This window comes from Scyliorhinus canicula, chromosome 5 (assembly GCF_902713615.1).
Source record: "Scyliorhinus canicula chromosome 5, sScyCan1.1, whole genome shotgun sequence".
Taxonomy (NCBI): domain Eukaryota; kingdom Metazoa; phylum Chordata; class Chondrichthyes; order Carcharhiniformes; family Scyliorhinidae; genus Scyliorhinus; species Scyliorhinus canicula.
In genome coordinates this window covers 101,378,820-101,402,251 of record NC_052150.1, presented here as the reverse complement: position 1 = coordinate 101,402,251, position 23,432 = coordinate 101,378,820, and the positions used below count along the sequence as shown (strand labels likewise).

General features: G+C 47.3%; 1 protein-coding gene across 1 annotated transcript in view; it reads left to right on the top strand.

Moving 5' to 3' along the window:
• The window catches only part of LOC119966162 (histone deacetylase 9-like), a 1,160,486-nt gene that overhangs the window by 597,081 nt on the left and 539,973 nt on the right, over nucleotides 1-23,432 (top strand). Inside the window, exon 6 of the mRNA XM_038797463.1 lies at nucleotides 1,722-1,872. Coding sequence (XP_038653391.1) covers nucleotides 1,722-1,872 — 151 coding nt within the window. The remainder of the gene's footprint in view (nucleotides 1-1,721; nucleotides 1,873-23,432) is intronic.

Here is a 23,432-nt window from a genome sequence, read left to right as displayed (position 1 = left end):
GTCACATTTTCCTATAACCATTTTTTTGATTCCCACTTCCACTCCTTATATTTTGGTGTTTTTGTAAGTGTCATCCATTTAAACAATTTAATATTGCATTACTTGTCTAAAACTTCCAAATGCCAATATAAAGTTGAGATCAATGAATTCATTGCTAAACTTCAGAATTCGAGTGGGACAACTGATAATTTTGTCATTTCTGAGTGTTAAGGTTTTAGAGTAGATTATATTTTGTCGCCTAAAGATAAAACTGGTGTTTATGGATTGACTGCCAGTATTTCAAACTGACCAATATTCATTTTCGATGAATTCAATGAACACTTACCCCACTTGTGTATCTTTGTCTCAATAGCCCATAGTTCCCTGTTGTGCATCTTCTATGTGATAATTTACTGAATCGTGAAGGGGAAACATTCGTATAGGAGTCAACTCCAACTGCAGGAAGTGTCTGCAGCAAATTAAGTGTGCATAATTATCTCTTCATGAGAAAGTGCACTGATTAAAGGGCAGTATCCAAACCTCTGTGTGTCACCTGTGGCACAGTGTAACTCGCACTGTCATTTGGCTTCAGTTAAAACCTACAATATATAAAGGAAGAGATCTCATTCAGGTAGTTTATATTTTTAAAGTCTAAGAAGTATGTGCTTTTCTCCCATTTTATTCCACTTTAAAGCAAAAACCTTTGCGGGCCGAATTTTCCTGAATATTTTTAAATGCCGATAACAAGTGGGGAAAGCGGCATTGAAGCCGTCGGCACCAACAGCGGCTTTCTCCACTGTATCTTTCAAGACATAATGCAAAAAACGTAAAGGGATGGCTTCGACAATGTTGTGCCAGCAGGGATCCTCAGGTTGAGCCCACCCCGCAGCAACTTAGCTTTTTGAAGATCTGTGTTCTATTATTAATGGTCACTCCAGAGCACGAAAGTTCCTATGGAGTCCCCCACACTCCACAAACCCACCCCACGCAATCCCCCAAGCACAATCCAAAACGGGAACAGAAAATCCCCCCTACATCTCATCCATCTGGAAAGGTGGGACAATTGCATGGCTGTGTGCATTTTCATGTCAGTTACTAATACATTCTGCAAGTCATATAGTACAAGCAGCTCATCTATTCCTCCGCACCCGAAGAAAATGAACTTGCTGGTGTATAGTGCTTCATTGTGTGGCATGGTGGTACAGTGGTTAGCACTGCTACCTCCTAGCACCAAGGACTTGGATTCAGTTTCAGCCTTGGGTGACTGTGTGAAGTTTGCACATTCTCCCGTGCCAGCGTGGGCTTCCTCCGGGTGCTCTAGTTTCCTCCCACAGCCCAAAGATGTGCAGATTAGGTGGATTGGCCATGCTAAATTTTTCCTTAGTGTCGAAAGATGTGCAGGTTAGGTGGGGTACGGTGATAAGGTGGGGAAGTGGGTTTAGGTAGGGTGCTCTTTCAGAGGGTTGGTGCAGACACGATGGGTCAAATGGCCTTTTTCTGCTCTGTAAGGATTCTATAGAATATCTTTTGGCCAAGCTAAGGACTGCTGGAAGTGAAGCTCAGCTAGCCAAGGCAAAGAAACCCCAACGACTGGCCACCTTGCAACCTAAACTCGACCTAACCCAGTTTGAGATCCTATACAAGGCAACTTGTGCTTCGCCAATCAGTCGTGAGACAGTTGTGGAACTGTTAGATTTCTGTGAAACATTTGTGCCCTAATAATTATCGCCTTTGTTTGAAAGCAACAACAGGAACTGCTGGCTGTGCAACACCAGCAGGAGCTTCTGGAGCAAGAGCGTAAACTGGAGAAACAACGGCAGGAACAAGAGGTTGGACGACAGCTACGGGAACAGCACCTTCTGTTTCTTCGAAATAAAGAGAGGGGCAGAGAAAGTACGTACATCAAACATTCATCCAGTCTTGCATCTGTTGTGTGCTGTGCTTTGGACTTGAATAGAAAATCATAATCTTTATGAGAGTAGAATCACTTTTTGTTTTTAATTGCTTATTTTTAACAGCTCTATTTCTTCATATTTTAATTTAATTGTAAATGAAAAATTTACCAAACACCTTGATTTCTCACTTTGTAAATGTACCTAATGTGGTACTTGATCACAGATAATGAGGAAGATCCAGACTTTAAAATGACAGTTGTCCTCAGCAACATTGGGATTGGGCTGGAGTGGGGAAAAATCATCCAGAGTTCCTACCCATTATTGTCTATTCATTTATCTCCTGGTGCCTCGAAGTTTGCATGTTTTCTTCTGATCTCTACTATTTACATAGCTTTCCCAAGGTTTTTGAATCTGCAGTAGGTTATCAGAAAAGCCCCATTGCAGTTCCATCTTTCGATCTTTGTAGGTGTCAGGTAAGCTAGGATCAGGCTGGGTTACCATGCCTGTCTCTCATTGACTAACTTGCCAACATTTATTGTTCAAGCTCACATAAAGAATTGTTGATTGACAAAATGCTGGATAGCTGCCAACATCTGTGAACCCACAAATCGGCTGGGATTTTCCCTTCTGGCGACTAAGTCCACACGCCGGCGGGCAAACGGGTGGCAATGACACCGGCATCAATGGCCCCTTAAGGTGAGGAATTCTCACCTTTCTAGGGGGCTAGGTGGACGCTGGACGGGTTGGCGCCACTCCAGCTGCCGGCGAAGGGACGGCACGAGTGATCTCGCGCATTCGCGGACCGGCCGGTGTATTTCCACGCATATGCGGGGGTTTTTTTCTCCGCACCGGCCCCCTGGCAATATAGCAGAGCCTTACAGGGGCCGGCGCAGAGGAAAGAAGGTCCCTCCACGGAACATGCCCACCTGCAGATCTGTGGGCCCCAATCATGGGCCAGGCACCAGTGGGGGCCCCCCCGGGCTCGGATACCCCCCCCCCCCCCCGAGGACCACTGCCGCATAGTCACCTGCCAGGTCACACCGTGCGTGAGGTGAGTAATTCATGCCGGTGGGAGTAGCCAAAAATGGATGGTCACTTGGCCCATCGGGGCCCGGAGAATCGCCGAGGGGTGGGGCGCTGTCAATGGCCCCCGACCGGCGTGGCGGGAATACCACCGCCGCTTGAAAAACGGTGCCAGAGAATAGGGCAGCTGGCATCGAGGTGGGAGGAGTGGGGGGGGGGGGCATACACGCTTCCCCCCGGGATTCTCCGACCCGGCTAGGGGCATTATCTTTGTCAGCAACATCAGGTGTTGAATTGGGAAGGAAGGTGGTGGTGAAGGAGAGAACATATCCATTTTAATACTTCTTCTGGTGAACTAATCTGGGGTGACATTATCATCTAAATGCTTAACTGGGGGCAGCACGGATGGTGCAGTGGTTAGCACTGCTGTCTCACGGTGCTGAGGTCCCAGATTTCATCCCAGCTCTGGGTCACTGTCCGTGTGGAGTTTGCACGTTCTCCCCGTGTTTGCATGGGTTTCGCCCCCACAACACAAAAAATGTGCAGGATAGGTGGTTTGGCCACGCTAAATTGTCGCTTAATTGGGAAAAAATGAATTGGGTACTCTAAATGTTTTTTTTAAATGCTTAACGGGCTACCCTGAGTCCTTATCATTTGTTAAAATGGCAGATAGTGATTTATGGTGGTGACCATGAGCTGAGCGGTTGCATGAAAGGTTGCTCTCTCCTAGGAACTTCGTATTAGACCTTTTTAACCTGTCAAATGGGAACCAAAAGTACAACGAAGTTCCCCAACTTAAGCCCCACTTAATACCCAACCGACTGAGATGCTGAACCAGCAGCGAGGTCGCAAGAACAGCGTGAGCAGAGAATGGAAGACACAACCCCAGAACAAGGGGGCACACTGTGCGAGCCAGACCTGAACATGGCGATTCTAGCAGAGGTGCCAGTGCCAGCCATCTCGTCGACAGAGCAACTGATGGAGTTTTCTCCGCGGAGCTCCAAAAACGCAGAGAGACAATAAAAGAGGACCTCATGTTGGCTATGATGTCAGCAATAGAAGCTGGACTGGCCCCCATAAAGGGAGTAATGGACAAAATGGAGCAGAGACTGGAGACCCAAGAGGCAGCGGTGCGGGTCCTGGTGAAATCGGCCACCGACCAGGGTGAGCGGTTCGCCTCGCTCAAAGCCGAGGTGGCAAGGTTGGTGATGACCCAGAAGGTGCTCAAGGGGAAAATAGACAAACAGGAAAACAGGTCCTGTCCACAGAACGTCTGAAGTTTTGAGCTACCGGAGGACGCAGACGGCAGGAACCCAACAGAATATGTTTCCAGGATGCTTGGAAAACTGGTCATGGAGGAGGGCTTCGCCAAGCTCCCAGAGTGGACATGGCCCACAGGTCGCTCCGACAAAGACCCGAGACAGGGGAACCACCACGGGCAATAATAGAGAAAATCCACAAGTTCCAGGACAAGGGTTCTGAAGTGGACGAGGAACATGCAGTCATGTAGGTGGGAAGGACACACCATCCACACATACCAAGACATTGGAGCCAACCTGACCAAGCTCTGGGCAGAGCTTAATGAGGCCAAAACCACAATGTTTAAAAGCTTGGTGCGATTTGGCATGTTGTACCCAATAAGACAATGGGTCACGTACATCAATAAAGAACTTTATTTCAACATACCGGAGGATGTGAATGAGTTTGTATATGCAAGAACGGACTCTGGAAGAAACAGTGAGGGACAATTAAGAACTATGTGGAATTACACAACCTAAGGAGGAGGGGGACAGCTGTACTTTGGGACCTGTGGGGGTGGGGGGGGTGGAACTAGATGGGTCGGGCACAAAATGATCCATTTCAGGTGGAGCCACCACGAGTTCTAGCGAACAAGCTGGTGTATGGGAGTAAAAAGAGGGAGGGAGCATGGCGTGTCTCCCGAGAGGAAGGAAGCGCCTGGCAGGAGGGAGGGGTAAAACAGCAAGACGAGGGGTTGGGGGGACATGGGGTGATCAGGGGCGAGAGGTAAGGGGGGAGCCAGGCAAGGTGGGGGGAAACAACAGGAGAACGGGAAAAGAGAATCCCCTCTGCACAGACAGAGGGGTTCAGAGGTGGGAGAGGGATGGTGGAGGAGTGTAGAATGCTGGTTACAACAGGTCACACCTGGCGATGGTTGGAAAGAGAAGGATGATTGTGGCCATCTTGAATGGACCATTAACACAGTGAAACTCTGGCATGTAGGGGCAGGCCCACGAGGTAAGAATGGCTGACCCCACGGTGGGGAGAGGGGGGGGGGGCGGTTAAAGAAACCCCCAATCAGAATAGTCACCGGGAACATGAGGAGACTGAGCAGACCAGTGAAAAGATCCTGAGCTTTCGCCCATCTCAAAACCCTGAGAGTCAATGTAGACTTTCTTCAGGAGACGCATTTAAGAGAGAAGGACCGACTGAGGGTAACAAAAAGCTGGATGGGACAGACATACCTGGTGTGCTTCGACACAAGGGCGAGGGGAGTGGACATATTGTTTAACAAAAAGACAGCCTTTACAGCGACAGCCACAGTGAAGGACCCAGGGGGCTAATACCTAATGGAAGGGGCCCCGGTAGTACTTGTAAATTTTTAAGCCCCAAACTGGGACAATGCCAAGTTCATAAAAAATACAATGGCAGAGATCCCTGACCTTGTCTCCCACAAATTAAGCATGGAGGGTGTGGTGGTCGTATGGGGACTTCAACTGTATGTAGGACCCAATGACAGACAAGCCCGGATCGAGGACAAAATCAGGACTGGCAAGATAACTAAACACCTTCATGGAACAGATGGGGTGGGGGGGGTGGGGGGGGTGGTGGTGGGAGTGTGGACCCATGGAAGTTCAACCATTCGAGGGAGAAGGAGTTTCCTTCTTCTCCCATATTCACAAAGCGTACCCCAGATAGACTTCTTTGCGGTGGGTAAGTCAGTGCTTCCCGGGGTGGTAGGGGTGGAATATTCTGCAGTAGTAATCTCAGACCACATGCCACAATACATGGATATGAGGTTGAGACGGGCTGGAGAGGAACAATCAACAATTGGAATTTGACATGATCTCCACGGGGTAAGCAGTGAACCAGCTCTGCCAGGCATGACCTTTGGTGTATCGGAACAGCCAGAGCTCTTCATGGAGAGAGGAGCCACTGTCCTGGCCTTCGCCTCCCTGAATACCCGAAGGAGACTCCTGTTCAGATGGAGATCGGCAGCACCCATTGCTGCGAACCATGAGCATGTTAACTTCACCCATCAATAATCTCTGCCTTTATAGTTAGCGGCCCAGCTAAAAGTCCAGTGGGACTGGACGATCCCAGTGTTGGGCAGGGCTGGAAAATCCTACCCCATGTGTTTAGCACCCTGATGCGGATTTGGGCTTGCAGTGTGTGTGGAGTGAGCACAGCATGCAGTCCTCTTCACTAGAACGGGACATATATCAAACAAGTGTTAGTAGCTCCAAAATAAGTTTCAATCTAGCTTTCCTGAAGATTTTTGTGGGGCTACAAACTGTGGGAGTGCTCTCCCTTGCACCTGCTGTCTCCTTTGCCTGGTGTTTCTCTATTGCAGCTAAAACTAAGAGCACAGTTCCAAGCTTTTGACAAAAACATTCAGCTTTCACACATTACCAGCAGTCATAAAAATCTAGACATACCTGGTGTTACTTCCCATCCCTTACGTATATTGAGAAACCTCTGGCTTGGCTGCCTGAAGGCACAACCAGATTTCCATCCGGTTCAGCAAGCGGCCATTTAACCCTATTTGAAACTGGAAGCTTGCCGTGCAGATAAAATGAAGTCTGAACACAAACATAGATTTATTAGTGTTATCCGGCAGATGGAGCAGACTCCATGCTCACCCAATGAACATTGAAACCACCAAAAATTAAAGAGTAAGAGCAGTTAAAGAAGTTGCTGACTGTAAGTTCACAAATTGTAAGACTATTCAGTCATGTTTTTCTTTATTTTGTTTTCCAAATCTGCCCCTTTTCCTCCAGATGGCGCTGGTTGACACTAAGGGACAATCCCAAGGACCCTGTCAGCCATGGTAGATTTTTCAAATACATGTCCCATTAAGATATCAGTGCTCTTGTTAGAAACAATTCTGTGACAAACGTTTATTTTTTATTTCCTATTTTAATTTTATTAATAAATTATTCTGCTTGCTAAAGGTAGCGTTACTGGCAAATTGTGAATTTCTACTTACCTATTGCAGCAAAGGGAACTTTAACAAACATCATTAGTTGCACGACATGGAACAAGCCGCAGTTCAAAGATAGGCATCACACAGTGATTCTGATATGTAAACAGTGCTGCCGGGAAACAAGTTAAGTATAAATCAGTTCCAAATGCCCTGTCCTGGTACATGCATTCAGTCACTACTCAGCTGGAAAAGGTCAGCTACTGATGCCAGCAAAAAAACTATTGTAAATAACCAACAAATGGCTATGTGACGACAGTAAAATCTTGAGGTCAAAGCTGCAGTGGTTTCACAGTAGGTACTCTGTGCCTTAACTTTACTGGTACTGATCTATGTAAGCGAAAATGAAGCAGGAACTGAAGAATTGAACCAATGCAAAGCATGCCTTTAGAGGATTGTACAGTTCTTTGAAGTTTCAATACTTGTTGAAAGGGGTCAGTACAGAGACCCCCAACAGGGACCCATATATTTCATCAGCACAGTTTAATTTGGTTTACGGTTCACTCATTTCGGATTGCAGTTTGCTTCATTGAAAGGAAGTTTCTGCTTTGCTCAGAATCAACAACAGATCTGGCATTTCCAGAATACAAGAGGAACTCGATTTGTACGGGAAACATGACAAGTAAATAGATTAAAGATACAGGGCTCGATTTAACGACCGCATTGTGCCCAGCGCGGATCTGGTTGCACCGGTTAAACAGCGGGAGAGGCCAAAATCGAGATTCACGCCGGCACCAATCAGTTTGTTATCTATTTGGCCCATTTCCGATGGCGATTTCCGTCCACGCCCAAATATGGCGAGCATATCATCAGCCCCAATTTGCATTAATGTCCACCTCATTAGCGAGATTGTGGGTCAATGTAACAGCCTCCTGGGAAATAACTGGCTCCCGAGCGGGAACTCAAGCAGGCATTGTTTAATACTCCTTTAAAAATGTGGAACTGGTGCAATGGCTGCTGAGGGGAACTAAGGAGGTTAGTAGCCATTTCCATTTCCGGCCTGCAGCTCTAGGGCATTGGAGCTGCTGCCCCAGTGCTCGGAGGGGGGGGGGGGGGGGGTGTGGGGGGGGGGGGGGGTGTGGAGATTTCCGTGCGGGTTGCCTTCAAGCCACCTTTAAGTATTGTGGATACCCGTAATAGGGGCAATTACAGCTGTTGCCTGTTTATACTACTAAAAACTTATGTGCTGAAGGTTACTTTATCTCCTTTGACTATGAACCACCTCTAGTGAGAGCACTTCACAGCTGTAGGTTGTGTTTGCTGCTTGCTCCTTTTGGTGGCTACTAATGCCCGGAGGCTGCTGTTGCTGCTTCCTTCCTTTTCTGTAGCCGGAAAGAAGGATAATTTTGTCTAAGCTACCTCAGTCCTGGAACACCTGGCTCAGGGGTCGTATGAGTCCAGAAGGTAATTCAGTTTGAAGCGAGAAGACGCTGTGGGACATTGATCTAAATGGGCCACCTGATAACGCCATGGGAGAAATGCTTTCGCAGATTGCCCAGCTTCATTACCGAAAAAGTCCTCTCTTGTAGGTGCTTATACCTACTAGCTTAAAAAGTTCTCCTGGATGCATTTTGAGAATTTAGCTTACTCTAAACCTTTCATGCAATGGCTACCAGTTAATATTGGGGAAGTTGAAATCCCCCACTGTCATTACCCAATGACTTTTACACTTCTCTCAAATTGGCCTACATATCTGCTCTTCTATTTCTCTCAGACTGTTAGGGGGCCTATCGAGCACTCCCAGCATTGTGATTGTTCCTTTTTGGTTTTTAAGTTCTACCCATCGGTTTTCAGTTGAAGTCCCTTCTAAGATGTTATCCCTCCTTTCTGCTGTAATTGATTCCCTAATCAAAATTGCGACATCCTCTCCTTTTTTTACCTCCTTCCAAACTTCGCCTCAAGATCCTATATCTTGGAATATTGCCTCTCTCTCAATCATGTCTCAGTGATAGCAATGACATCATACCCCCATGCTTAAATTTAAGCTCTCAATTCATCTGCCTTGTTCGTCAGACTCTTTGCATTAAAATAAATACCATCCAATTTTGCCAAATTCCCTTGTGACTTAACTGGTCAAGACATTCCATGCCTTCTTGACTCCCTTAATGTTTGTTCTAATTTTGGTTGTGTATCTCTCACTGCTGAACCTTCTCTCAGGATGTCAGGCCCCTGCCAAGTTAGTTTGACCTTCTCCAACAGCACTAGAAAACCAGTGAAAACTGTCCACCTTGAACAGGTCCCACCATCCACAAAACTGCCCCATTGTCTCCAAAATCTATAGCCCTCCCTACCACACCATGGGCAGGATTCTCCGCGCTGCAATCACACTCGGGGCGGAGAAAGGGTGTCAGACCCATAATCGGGTCTGATGCCACTCCTGCGATTCTCTGGTGACCGGAGAATCGCCGCCAATTATGTGCATGCGGTTGATGCGTCGCCGGTCAGGGCCATTGAAAGAGGCCCCCACAGTGATTCTCCATCGACAACTGCCCGTGTTCCCGCCGGCGTGGTTCACTCATAGTTCCACCCGGCGGGAGGTCGGAGTGGTGGCTGCGGAGTCAGTCCGCAGCCGCCCTGGTGGGGGGCCTATATTGTCGGGGCCGGCCCGCGGTGTGGGTCTGACATGTTGCCCAGAGTAATTTGCGTCCGTTTTCTCGCGGGCGTGGGGACATAGCCCCATTATCAGAGAATTCTGCCCCATATCTACAGCCAAATATTCTTCTGGACTAACCTCCTATTTCTATACTCACGAGCATGTGGCACTGGACGTAATCCAGAGATTACCACCTCCTTGGTCCTGTTTTTTAAAATATAAATTTAGAGTACCCAATAAATTTTTTCCAATTAAGGGACAATTTAGCATGGCCAATTCATCTGCACATCCTTGGGTTGTAGGGGCGAAACCCACGCAAGCATGGGGAGAATGTGCAAACTCCACACAGACAGTGACCCAGAGCCGGGATCGAACCTGGGACCTCAGCGCCGTGAGGCAGCAGTGCTACCACTATGCCACGGTGCTTGGATCCTGTTTTTTAATCCACATCCTAGCTCCCTAAATTCTGCTTTCAGGATCTCAAATCTTTTTCTGCCTATATTGTTGGTGCCAATGTACATCTGATATCTGTCTGTTTGCTTTCCCCCTTTAGTATGCCCTATAGTGACATCCCTGACCCTGGCAACAGGGAGGCAACATACCATCCTGGAGCCTCTTTTACGGCCACTGAAATGCCTCTCTGTTCCCCTGACAATTGAATCCCCGACCACCATAGCCCTGACTTTCTTTCTCTTCTCCTCTTGTGAAGCAGACCCATCCATGGTGCCATGAAGTTGGCTGCCATTGCTTTCCCTGACAGTCATCTCTCCCAACGATATCCAAACAATATATATGTTAGAAAGAGGGATGGCTACAGGGGACTCCTCCACTACCTGCCTTCCTCCAATCTGCCTGGTGGTCACCCATTCCCTTTCTGCCTCTTCAGTGCTCACCTGTGGTGTGACCACCTCACTGAACGTACTATTCACAACCTGCTCAGCATCGTGGATGCTCCACAGTGAATCCACCCTCAGCTCCAGCTGTGAAGGTTAACATGACAGAGGCTTCACATGTATCAGGTGTAGCATGTTTTAATAGTGAACACTGGATATTTCCAATCCCCCCAGCTACAGATTGTCCCCCCCCCCCCCCCCCCCCCCCCCCCCCCCCCCCCCCCTGCCCCTAGCCCCCTTTTGCCCACTTAGTGATCCACAATCTTCTTGGTCATACCTGGTCCACTGTTATGTCTAGGTGTGTCTTGGTGTGCACATCAGTGGTGACGGTAGCCTGCTGCATTCCGCGACCTGTGGCCTTTGATACCCTTGGTGGACATCCTCTGGAAGGCCTGGAGATGGAGGGCCTCCAACGACTTACTGTTGTCAGTGGCATCCCCATGCCATCTTGTTCTGCTCGCTGCCCTTGAGATGCGCCAATGTCAGGAGGGGGGATTTGGAAGAACTGGAGACCACCGTCTCCTTGGTGCCAGACCCTGGGTTGGCCTCCAGCACTTTCTCCTCCCTGACAGTGTCCGTGGGGCCCTCAGGGTCTCCATGGGGCAGAGGGGCAGCTGGAGTGAGCTCCGGTTGCCTCTACGTCAACTGACTCTGTCAGTCCTGGCGCCTCCCCATTGTCTGCACCACAATGTCAATGCCCTCGGTGATGTTCCTCAGTGATTGGGCCATGCTCTGCAATATCAACCTGTAACTGGGTCATGCTCTGCAGATCTGAGCAATGTCCACCTGCATGTAGGACTTGTCCCTCAGCGACTGGGACATGATGTCAAGGTCCTCAGTGATGGCCATCACAGGCTGAGCCATGCATAAACACCACCACTCAAGACGCTGACCTCTGCTCCAGGTTTTCCACTGCATTCACCGCCTGAGCAGTGTTGGGCCTCAGTACAATGTATTGTTGGCATCATCTTCTGCACCCGTATCCTTTGTGACTTCTTCAATCGGCTACGCACTTGCGGAAATGTCGCAGACATCTCCACCTGAATCTCACAGCTCTCTCATAGCACCTGCAGCAACTTTGGGATGATCTTGTCCAGAGGCTCAGCAGAGTCTTAGAATCCAGCAGACCTCTGACTGTTGAATCCCTTGGATGTTCCTGCCTAGACCTGATATGCATCAGCAACTATGTGGTGCTCACCAGATTGTGTCCCAGAAGCCTGTCCACTGATGTCGCCCACTGAGGTGTAGTGGAAGGTGGGGGTGATAGTGGTCTCTTTGAAGCGCTACGTGCGGTTTGTGAGAGGGAAGGGTCTTTTTGTCCGACATGAACAGCTCACTTGAGACAGGTCATCTGGATGAAGGGCAGTGAATCCCCACCTCTGCAGAGCAGACCAACCTTGCTGTCAGTCACTACTCCCTCCTCAGTCAACCCTGTGGTCTCCAGCGCCTGTTCCTCATAGGGGGTAAGGAATCGGATCTCTGGTACTCCGCCCCCCGTTTTGACCCTTTTCCGCTTACTATGGTTATCTTCTGCAGGGACTAAGAGGACTTTGTGAACCATGGACTTGATGGATCGGAGTGTTTATGGCAGGTGGCATGTGTGGGCACCACAGCTGGAGATTAAGGGGTTGGCTGGTGGGTGCCAGGGGGTGCTTAGGAACAAGCAAGAAGATCGGATGCGGGGAGGGTGTGAGCTGTCAGCCAGTGATTTGTGGTGGGGGTGGTCTGGGAATTTGACGAGTGGCAGACGGAAGTGATGCCAAGTGAGAGGAGGTAACTTACCCTTACAGCTCGGTGGGGATCATTGGTCTTCTCCCTACATTGGACGCTGGTCCCCTTGCTCATGCTGCCCACCGACAGCAGCTGCTGGTCCTTCGACCCTCTCGGGGGAACAGGATGGCCTGTCGTCCATCCACAACATCGAGAAGCCTGGCCAGATAGGCATCGCCAAAGTGAGGAGCAAGTGTGCTTGCTGCCATTCTTGTGTGTTGACTGGAGTGAGTGTTGAGGGAGCGTGTAAAAGAAACTCCCTTTTGTTAGTGGTGAGATGCTGAGGCACGCGTTCGGCAAATCAGACTGCGAGACAGCCAGGAATAGCAAGGTGCTATTGGAGGCTCTTTTCCAGCAGTAGGTGCTGTCAGATCATAGAATCATGGAATCATAGAATTTATAGTGCAGAAGGAGGCCATTCAGCCCATTGAGTCTGCATTGGTACTTAGAAAGAGCATCCTACTTAAGCCCATGCCTCCATCTTATCCCCGTAACCCAGTAGCCACACCTAACCTTTTTGATACTTAGGGGCAATTTATCATGGCCAATCCACCTAACCTGCACATCTTTGGACTGTGGGAGGAAACCGGAGCACCCGGAGGAAACCCACGCAGACATGGGGAGAAAGTGCAAACTTAACACAGTCACCAGAGGCTACGATTGAACCTGGGTCCCTAGAACTGTGAGGCAGCAGTGCTAACCACTGTGACACCCACGCCACTCCAATCTCACCAGCGCTGTGATTGAAAAACACCCCACCAATCGTTACTAAAATGACACTTCAAAATTATTCTGTTAAATCGCTCCTCCAGGATATTGGCAATAAAACTAAAGAGCAGTATTAGATTTTAGAAAATCTCACACCACTATATCACTTAGTATTGTCTCCCGGCATGGTGAGCTCTGTTGTGCTGAATCCCATGTGTAAGGTTCAGCCTGCTGTATCCACTTAAGACTTTAAAACGGCTGCAGTTTCTTTGCAAAATGGTTCAAATAAGCAACTCTGCAATTTTCAGTATCTGTTCAGGGAATCGCGATGTGCATTAAGTGTTCAGGGCTGCAAACAGTTATCATTGGGGTGTTTGTGTGTTAGCTGATTTCAGGTAGTACAGCATTAGGGGATTATAGTTAATCTCAGTTGTCCTTTAGGTAGGCAACTCGTGGATGAGTTGAGCTTTACTGGTACTACATTTTTAGGTTCCTATAGAGAGAAAGAAAATCAGTTGTTAGCTACCCAATGACTCTGGCTAGAAAGTGCAAATGGAGACCAAATGAAGACAGGAATCGACTCAGTTGTGATGCCACACATAGGCACACAGCCTGTCGACATTCAGCCAAGGCTCACAAGCAAAAAGTAACTATCTGGGCCCGAGATTAGAGGCATGTGGCAAGTAGGAAATCTGTTCTCGGGATTCCCCGGCGTCACTGCCTGATTGGCTGGGGCACTGCAGTGTGCCAGGTTGGCAGTGCCAAAGTGCCCAGGTGACATCTTGTCCATGCCAGGGATAGGCCTGGGGTTGCCCTGCCCTTATGAGGTGGGTGCGGGAGGCTCGATGACCCCCTAATTGGTGAGTTAGGGCATTGGGGGTCCGGAGGCTGCGGTGGGGGATCTGGAGAAACTGGTGAGCGGAGCTCATTGGTGCAGGAAATGAGTCTAAGAGCGGTCTTGGCGAGGCGTTCCTCACCAAGGCCCAAAAATGAAGCAGAATCCCTTTTAATAGTGGGTTCAATTGCAGCACCGGGAAACACTTGGCTAAGTGACCCTCCAGGGTCCCAGGTTCGATTCCCGGCTGGGTCACTGTCTGTGTGGAGTCTGCACGTCCTCCCCGTGTGTGCGTGGGTTTCCTCCGGGTGCTCCGGTTTCCTCCCACAGTCCAAAGATGTGCGGGTTAGGTGGATTGGCCATGCTAAATTGCCCGTAGTGTAAGGTTAATGGGGGGATTGTTGGGTTACGGGTATACGGGTTACGTGGGTTTAGGTAGGGTCATCATTGCTCGGCACAACATCGAGGGCCGAAGGGCCTGTTCTGTGCTGTACTGTTCTATGTTCTATGTTCTATAAACATGCCTGACAGGGAACACTGTTTCATTTCCATTAAAACCACAATTTACAAACACTGAAATATGTCACTAGAAAAGAGACTAAAAAATAAGAATACCAATGCATCAATGTTCTGCCCCCATTCGCTGTCTTTTGTGTATGTGTTAAAGTTTCTGCTGATAGTGAGAGACTAGTCAGATGCCAGGGCTGCTCATTCATTTTCCTCTCTTTCTCAACCTACATTCTGTTATGTCAGTAAGTTCAGCTGGCATCAGATGGCTCCACTCCTTTGAGCATTTGCTCACAATTCCAGCGGGTGTGCCCAGGAAAAATGGCCAAGGAACTCTGAACTGATGGCATCTCAAAACTCCCAGACTGCAGAGTCAAATGTTGTATTGCCTTACAGCGTTTCCATTGCTAGCCTGTGAAGCTCTGATTTCAGTAATGTCATCATTTTTGAAGTTCGTGGAAAGCCGACTCGTTAGGCATGCAGTGCACTCACACAGATTAGTTACAAAGGAAGATAAAACAGTACTTACAAAATTGGATCAGCTGAGTCCAAAGTCCGAGCCCCACTCCAATTTTACTAGCAGCGGGGCAGCTGTGAGATGCCTGCCCACCCGTTGACAATTAAGGGCTTAAAGTGCTCAATTGATTGCAACTTAAGGGTCTCCTCCTGCCACCATTGGGATTCAGTCAATAACGGGAGAGGTCCTCATGAAGCATCCAGCCAGACAGCTTTCAGCCTTTGGGCTCCTTGTATGTGGGCCACCATGACCATTGACGCAGCCAGTGCAGGAGAGATGCCAGTCTCTGATTGGCCCTTAGCTCCATGAGACAGGACTTCCAGTAGCTGAGGGAAAGAAGTCCCATCTCAAACCAATAAATGGCCAGCCAGCTGTCAAATGACCGTGGGGTAAGACTGCTAATCGGATTTTAAGTGTAGGAGCAGACCACCACCCCAACATAAAATCCATCCCAATTTGTCAGGCACTCTGAATAAAAGGACACCATTTTGAAACGTTTGTGAGCAGGCACTTCTTCAAATCTTTCATAACCTTTATGAAAACTTATTAACTGGTGGAATGCTACACTACTCACAAAAATATATTTTAAAAATTTCTGACAATAACACATCATTGCATCCAGTAAACAAGCTATTATAAGACCAATACTAGAATAAACCAATAAATAAATACATAACTACAATTATAATTTACAAATAAATAAATGGGCAGCACGGGAGCACAAGTGGCTAGCACTGTGGCTTCACATCGCCAGAGTCCCAGGTTCGATTCCCCGCTGGGTCACTGTCTGTGCGGAGTCTGCACGTTCTCCCCGTGTGTGCGTGGGTTTCCTCCGGGGGCTTCGGTTTCCACCCACAGTCCAAAGACGTGCAGGTTAGGTGGATTGGCCATGATAAATTGCCCTTAGTGACCAAAAAAGGTTGGGAGGGGTTACTGGGTTAAGGGGATAGGATGGAAGTGAGGGCTTAAATGGGTCGGTGCAGACTCGATGGGCCGAATGGCCTCCTTCTGCAGTGTATGTTCTATGTTTTAATTGATAATGTATTATACATTCTCAATGAGCTAATATTCTGACTATATATTCAGATTTATTTATATATTACAGTTGAGAATTTGGGTATGCTGGAAATACTTCTTCAGATTCATTTCCAGGCATCTCACTTTATGAATGCTGTTAGGATATCACTCGGGTCCTGAACATTTTTTAGGATACCGGGGCGAGAATCCCAAACAATTTTTCAATTTGTAAAACTCTGAGGCAAGGATACTTCTCACAAGGAATGATGACTCTGACCAATAGGTATCTTTTATGCTAAAACAAACTTTAATTTAAACACAGAATTAACTGCATTAGCATCAAAGAAATAACTTTACAATTATCAGGTAAACAGTTCTTAAATAAAAGGAAAAAAAACGTGCCCTATATGTTCACAATAAATATTCCAGCTGAACAACCCCAATGCATCTCAAATGCCACTTATAAAAGTTAACACAACAGGTTTATTTGCAGTATCTGTGGAGAGACTTTTGGAGAAAGGCTCTTTCAAGAGCAGATCCAGTACACTTCTGTCTTGCCAGCCCCTTCTGCTCAACTGTAATGTTATTCAGTAACAGTGTATATAACCGTGTATATGACAAGTGTATATAGCCTCCGACCACTAGGTGTCATGCAAGAGGAACAGGACACTGGAACCGGACAAAACCAGTCTTGATTAAAGTTACAGGAGCTGTTAGTCGCATAGATAGAAGCTCCACAGTTAGGTTAGCAGTAGTTTATTCTACCCACTGTTTATTTAACATTAAACAACAAGTCTTGCACTAGATGTTCTATCGTTCACTGATTTATTTATTATCATAGTACGTGAACATCGAATTTTTGGAGAGAGGCTCTTTCATGAACAGGTCCAGTACACTTCTATTTTGTCAGACCCTTCTGCTCAACCAAACACCATTTGACAAAACTGCAAACTAAGAATAGACCTGGCTCCTTCCATTAATTCCATCATCTGTATCCCACTAAGATGTCCCATGAACTGTTTAGCAAGTATTAAATACGATCCTTCAAATTATCTAAACCCCACTGAATAATCCAAAACATAAACAATGTTCCATTAGTCATCCATATGTAAACAAGTAAATGGTGAGAAGCAATGGTGACCTCACTTTACAACACCTTAATTACAGCTGTTGTAGACACACTGCCTGTGTGTATTTTAAACCAATTTTTAAATAACATTACTGCCACAAATATAAAATATAACTTTTAACAATTTCTACGACTGTAAATGTCCTGTATTTATTTTTAAATTAATCTCAATTCAGGCAGAGAGGGAATATAATAATAGTACCATTGAGTGGTCAGAATTGGATAGTCATGGCTCTCACACATGTTCCCAAGTATCTCTTTTTATGAAGGCAGGCCAAGAAAGCACTCGGTCCAGGAAATTCCTCAAAACGGACCCAGTCTGCTGGTGTTACGTTGCCAGCAATACAGTGGCAAGCTTGTTTATACATGTAAACAATGCATCTCTTGCACGTTCGCTCATGTCATGCTGACATGGTGAGAGTAGATTTCAGGAACGTGCTGGTCTAAGTGTAGCAAACTCTAATGTGATTAAAGCATGTGGTATAGGCCATGTGTGTTCGGCTTTTGGCTCACATGCAAAGACCACGGAGCCAATTTTGGTGGATTTAGATTTCCACGTTGTGGGCAAGCGTGGGGAGGAATCCTGGTTGGGTAAATCATAGAATAGATTCTTTCAGATTGGAAGGTAGCAAGTGTAACACACTGTTTAAGAAAGGAGGAAGAGAGAAATGGGGAAGTACAGAGCTGTTAGCCTTACATCAGTTGTGGAGAAAATGTTAGAATCCAATATTCTATTCGATTCCGGCTTGGGTCACTGTCTGTGCGGAGTCTGCACATCCTCCCCGTGTGTGCGTGGGTTTCCTCTGGGTGCTCCGATTTCCTCCCACAGTCCAAAGATGTGCAGGTTAGGTGGATTGGCCATGCTAAATTGCCCTTAGTGTCCAAAATTGCCCTTAGTGTTGGGTGGGGTTACTGGGTTATGGGGATAGGGTGGAGGTGTTGACCTTGGATAGGATGCTCTTTCCAAGAGCCGGTGCAGACTCAATGGGCCGAATGGCCTCCTTCTGCACTGTAAATTCTATGTAATATAAAGGATGTGACAACCGAAAACTTAGAAAATAATGGAATTGGGCCGTGCCGTCATGGATTTAAGTGAGGTAAATCATGTTTGACAAACCTAAGTTTTTTGAGGATGTAACTAGCAGAATGGATAATGGGCAGAGCAGAGGAGGCTAGTGTCCACACGGTTCACCTGATCATGGAGAGAAAGTGGGTTAGCCTCAGTGGATGGTCCATAAGCAGTGCTGGAAAGGCAATTATCTCTTTCACAGGGCAGTGTTCACATCCCTCTCTTTCACTGTTGGGATTACAGACAATCTGGCCTGCCAGGTAAATTTAAAAATGGAGATACAATAAGATAACCTAGTCAGCGACATGCCTTCTGGGAGCTCATTGTTTCACCCCCAACCCTCTATCCCAACTTGTCAAAAATGGATGGGTTCAAGGCAGGTCGGACTTCAGTTTGAGATCTTTAACATTTTAATATTCATCTGAATCAAACCCACCAGTTTCTGTGGATAAAGTTTGCCTCACTCAGTGTGTCTGCACAGCTGATGATTCTCCTGGAGCCAGAAGCTCTGGGAATGCAAGAAAACCTTCTTGAGAGACGGGCAATTCTGGCCTGGCACATTGAGCCACTGTGCATGAGGGTATTTATTGCCACAGCTTATAACAGGTCTCAGGATAGTGGTGCAGCTGGAACACTGAGCATCCCATCTTCACCTTACCATGGCAGGTGGGCGTTGCTCTTGCGTGATGCGATTGGTAGCCTCCTTCTCCATTCACCACTTGCTGAAATGTTTGCAACCAGTGGCCTGCTTATTCTTGCCCATCATGGCCCTGCATCTGGTGGTCTCTTACATCTGCCTCATTAAGAAGTGGAAGTAAATATGCAGCAGTCTCTGAAGGTCATTGCCGTTTAATATTGAGAGATAGATTTCAGGAAACAGTTTCAGGTAATTCAAAAGCAACAACGAACACCACGGGCAATGAGAATGTTAAATAAAATCAGAAAATGCTGGAGATATTGAACAGAAAAAATGTTAACATTTCCAGGTCATGACATTTCAATCTGGTTCCTTCATTAGAAGTGTAAACTGGGTGTTGTGATATGCTGCTTCGGATAACACAGGCTTCTACTTGATGCAGTCTTAACTAAAGGATGCTCCAGACTCTGAAATGAGTTCAACGTGTTTACTGAACTATTAACACAATTCTCAAATGAGTTACACTCTCTGCTAATCTAACTGCAGTAACTCAGTCTAACTGTACCAGCTTGCTCTAAGCCACGTGCTGGGGTGTGATGCTGCTGACCAACCCTGTCTAACTCTAGATGTCTGTCTGTGGAAAGAGGCAGGGTGATTGTCGCGCAATGTCCGTTCATTCATCGCGCAACAATCATCAGGCAGGAATGTTGCCCTCCAGTCGGGGAACACTTCAGCAGTCAAGGGCATTCAGCCTCTGATCTCAGGGTAAGCGTACTCAAAGGTGGCCTTCAGGACGTGCAACAGCGCAGAATCGCTGAGCAGAAACTTCCAGCCAAGTTCCACACACATGAGTGCGGCCTCAACCGGGACCTGGGATTCATGTCACATTGCATTCACCCCCCACCATTTGACCTGGGCTTGTGAAATCCTACTAACTGTCCTGGCTTGAGACAATTCACACCTCTTTAACCTGGGGTTACCCCTATCTCTGGATCTTAATTACGTGCAAATGCTCGCATTCTAAGCATTATTCGGCATCTTTGAACTTATTTATATATATGTTTCTGGAACATACCTCTCCATTCACCTGAGGAAGGAGCAGTGCTCCGAAAGCTAGTGTTGGACTTTCTCCTCTTTGCTTCCCTCTTCCCCTCCCCCCACACCTACTGTGTTAGCTGTGTTACTGATGTTAGTTTCCCTTCTGTTTGACCTTTCACATCTTTTGTTCTCTCTGGGGACTGCCATTAGCACTCTTTCCCCTTGGTATCTGTGGCCATTGGCACCCGGTTTCCCTGGGTTTCTGTGGCTATGACTCATCTTTCATTCTCACTCCACAGTATAAATATTTCCCACTTTCCCTGTCTGTTAGCTTTGACAAAGAGTCAACAGACTCAAAACGTTAGCTCTTTTCTCTCCCTACAGATGTTGCCAGACTTGCTGCGATTTTCCAGCATTTTCCTTTTTGTTTCAGATTCCAGCATCCGCAGTAATTTGGTTCTATCCAAATACAATGTCAATCTCCTTATCAACAACAATGATCCCATCCTCCCACTAACCCCCAAACAACAGCCTGCATGTCAACGTAAACATCAAATAAAAAACAAAAAAGAATCAGGAATTGCCCATAGTCACCGTTAACGTACATAGTCCACCCCCCAACCGCCCCCTGCTAATATTTAAGGCCATCCAATCCCCGAACGTGTACCATGAATGACGCCCATGTATTTTAGAACTCCTCTCCCAGAATCCTCCCCTCCACTTCCTCTCAAAAGCACCTCACCCAGTATCGGTCCCTCCCCCAACCTTTCACACCTCCTAGGCTCATCGAAACCTGTTCTACCAAGTTCTGATAGCCGCAGCTCCCCCACCCCCACCACACTCCCATTTACTGGCCAGCTTAAACGAGCCAGTGTGGAAGCCCCTGCCCAGGCCTCACTCCCCTCCCCCCTAACCGGTCTCAGCAAAACAAAGAAATCCCCTTTAACACACAACCCGAGTGCAAACACACAAATCCCAAAGAACCATCATTGCAAAAGAAAATCCCAACTCTTACCTTGTCCAATTTAACAACGTCGACTCATTTAGCATATAAACATGCAGTGAAAAATAGAGCTACATACATCCCCAACCCTCAGTCCAAGACCAATCCTCAGTCCCATTTCTCACTTCTGCCCCAGTCCTTCTGCCTTCACAAACGCCTCCGCCGCTTCCACCGTCTCGAAATAAAAGTCTTTGGATTTGTAGGTCACCCTCAACTTAGCTGGGAACACAATGCCGAACTGCACCCTGCTGTTATACAGTGGCTTCTTCACTCGGCCGAAGTCCGCCTCCTCGCCAACTCCACAGTAAAGTCCTGGTATATACATATACCAGCTCCAGCCCATTGCACCTCCCACTTCTGCTTTGCCCAGCACAGGACCTTCTCCTTCACGTGGTACCTACGGAAACAAATAGTCACTGCTCTTGACGGCTCATTCGCCTTTGGTATAGGCCACCACACCCTATGAGCCCGATCCAGTTCATACTGAGAGGGGTCTACCCCTCTCCCAACTGCTCCGCCAACGTCTTGGCGAAATATTCCGTCGGCCTCGGGCCCTCCACCACTTCGGGCAAACCCACGATCCTCAGATTTTGCTGCCTCAACCTGTCTCCCACTTTAGCTCACCGACACTTGTTGGCCTCCAACACCCCCTGCAGCTCCTTACCCATTGAGTTGAGTTGATCACTGTGTTGCAACAAAGCCTCTTCCACTCCCTTCAGTCTCTCCCCCTACCCCGTACCTCGGCCGATGCTCTTGACTCCACCGCCTTCACCGGGGCAATTGCCTCCTCCACCAGCACCTTAAATACTGCTATCATCTCTTTTCTCATCACCTCCATGTGCTTTGTGAACTGTTTTTCAAGTTCCACGGTCATCTTTTCTGCCATGAGCAGTGCAGCCTCACCCGGCGACCCAGCATTCACCTTCCTTCCAGTTGCTGAGCCGACCCTTCCACTTGACGGCGAACCTTCACTCGCCTCCTTCTTCACGGCAGCTTTCCTTTGGGTTTTGGACATCTTTCTTCCTTATGTCTTCCTGCACTTATTTAACCAAAATTTTCCCCTGGGACGGGGCATTAAATTCCAAACAATTAAGCCTCGAGCAAGGGCCCTCCAATGTGCGACCTCCTCCTACATGCCACCACCGGAAGTGACTATTTGGATTCTTAAGGGACAATTTTTCAGCTTTACTGAATGTGCTGTTGGAGCAGATCACCTGTCTGTTGTTGAATCCATCCAGTTTTCAGTCAATGTATTCATTGGAAGATTAGGCAGCTTCTGTAATGGGTGGGCAATTTGCTTCAAGAAATTACTACCCATACTATACCTTGATGATAATTTACCCATTAGTTTCCTAAATTTCTGCTCATGTCTATGAGGCATTAAATAATAAACCAGGAGAATAGCCTGCTTAACAATATTGTGGAATATACTTTTGGGAACATTGACGCAAGAAAACACAACAACTCTCTTTTTGCTTAGTGACATTCCAAACTTCCCATTTAGTTCTATCCCATTTGTGGTGACTGACACAATTCCAATGCCCAGATAAAACTATCAAACTATCAATATTAACCACCCATTTTAAAACTTGGACCAATATTCAATTTAATAAATGGCAAGTCTCAAATTCCACCATCCATTTACCGGACCCACATCTCATGTTACAAAATAAAGAAAGCACCTTGCCTTAATGAGCTTTAACAATATTTCGACATTTCTAATCTCTTCAGTCTTGGTGAAGGTTCTCGGAGCGTTCTTTCTGACTGCCTGACTCTGTATTTTTATCTACTGTGTTCACAGCCAGAAATCAGGTCAAAGACTATTGAGAATGGGCTGGATGTTACAAGCCTCAACCCCCACAACTCCCTGCCAAACATGATTTTGGTTAGCCTTCCCACCCATCAAGGACCAATCCTCCTAATATGGTGGGTGGGTGAGATCCAGAAGGCCATTTTGGAAACAACTGATTTGAAAAGATGGGAAGGAAGGGGAGAGGCACATATTCAGGGGTACTCCATATGCATTAGGAACACACCGACATGAAATTCCACTCCATACGTTTCCCCCCCCCCCCCCCCCCCCCCCCCCACCCCTGCCAATGTTGTGCCTCTCCGACTGGCCTCTGAAACCTACTTCCCCTGACCCTATCCTGATCCATCCCCACCCTTAAAGCCTCAGGCCTTCCTTAGTCCAGATCATTTGTGCTTTTGTGCTCCATTCTCAATGGGCCTTCTTGCAGTCTCAGCAGCATCCCTTGCTCAGTTCTGCCATGCTGGGATGACTCGAGATGCTATAGGAATCAGATTGGCCAGCAGCTCTCAAGGGTGCGACTTCCTCCCATTGAAGGATGGAAGTCCCACTCTCACTTGCTGTGTATGCAGCCTTTTTTTATGATGGTTGCTTTGGAACTGCTGCATGGGGGCGAACAAGATATCCTCCCCCCGACCTCATAAAATTCTGCCCAATGAGCATGAGATGTTCTCTAATGCTGAGACAGGTTGGCAATTTATTTATCGTTTAACATTATTGCGTAAACTGACTATGTGAACTAATTTATCATTATGTGTAACCTATTGTCTTCTTCTCCGCGCCGGTC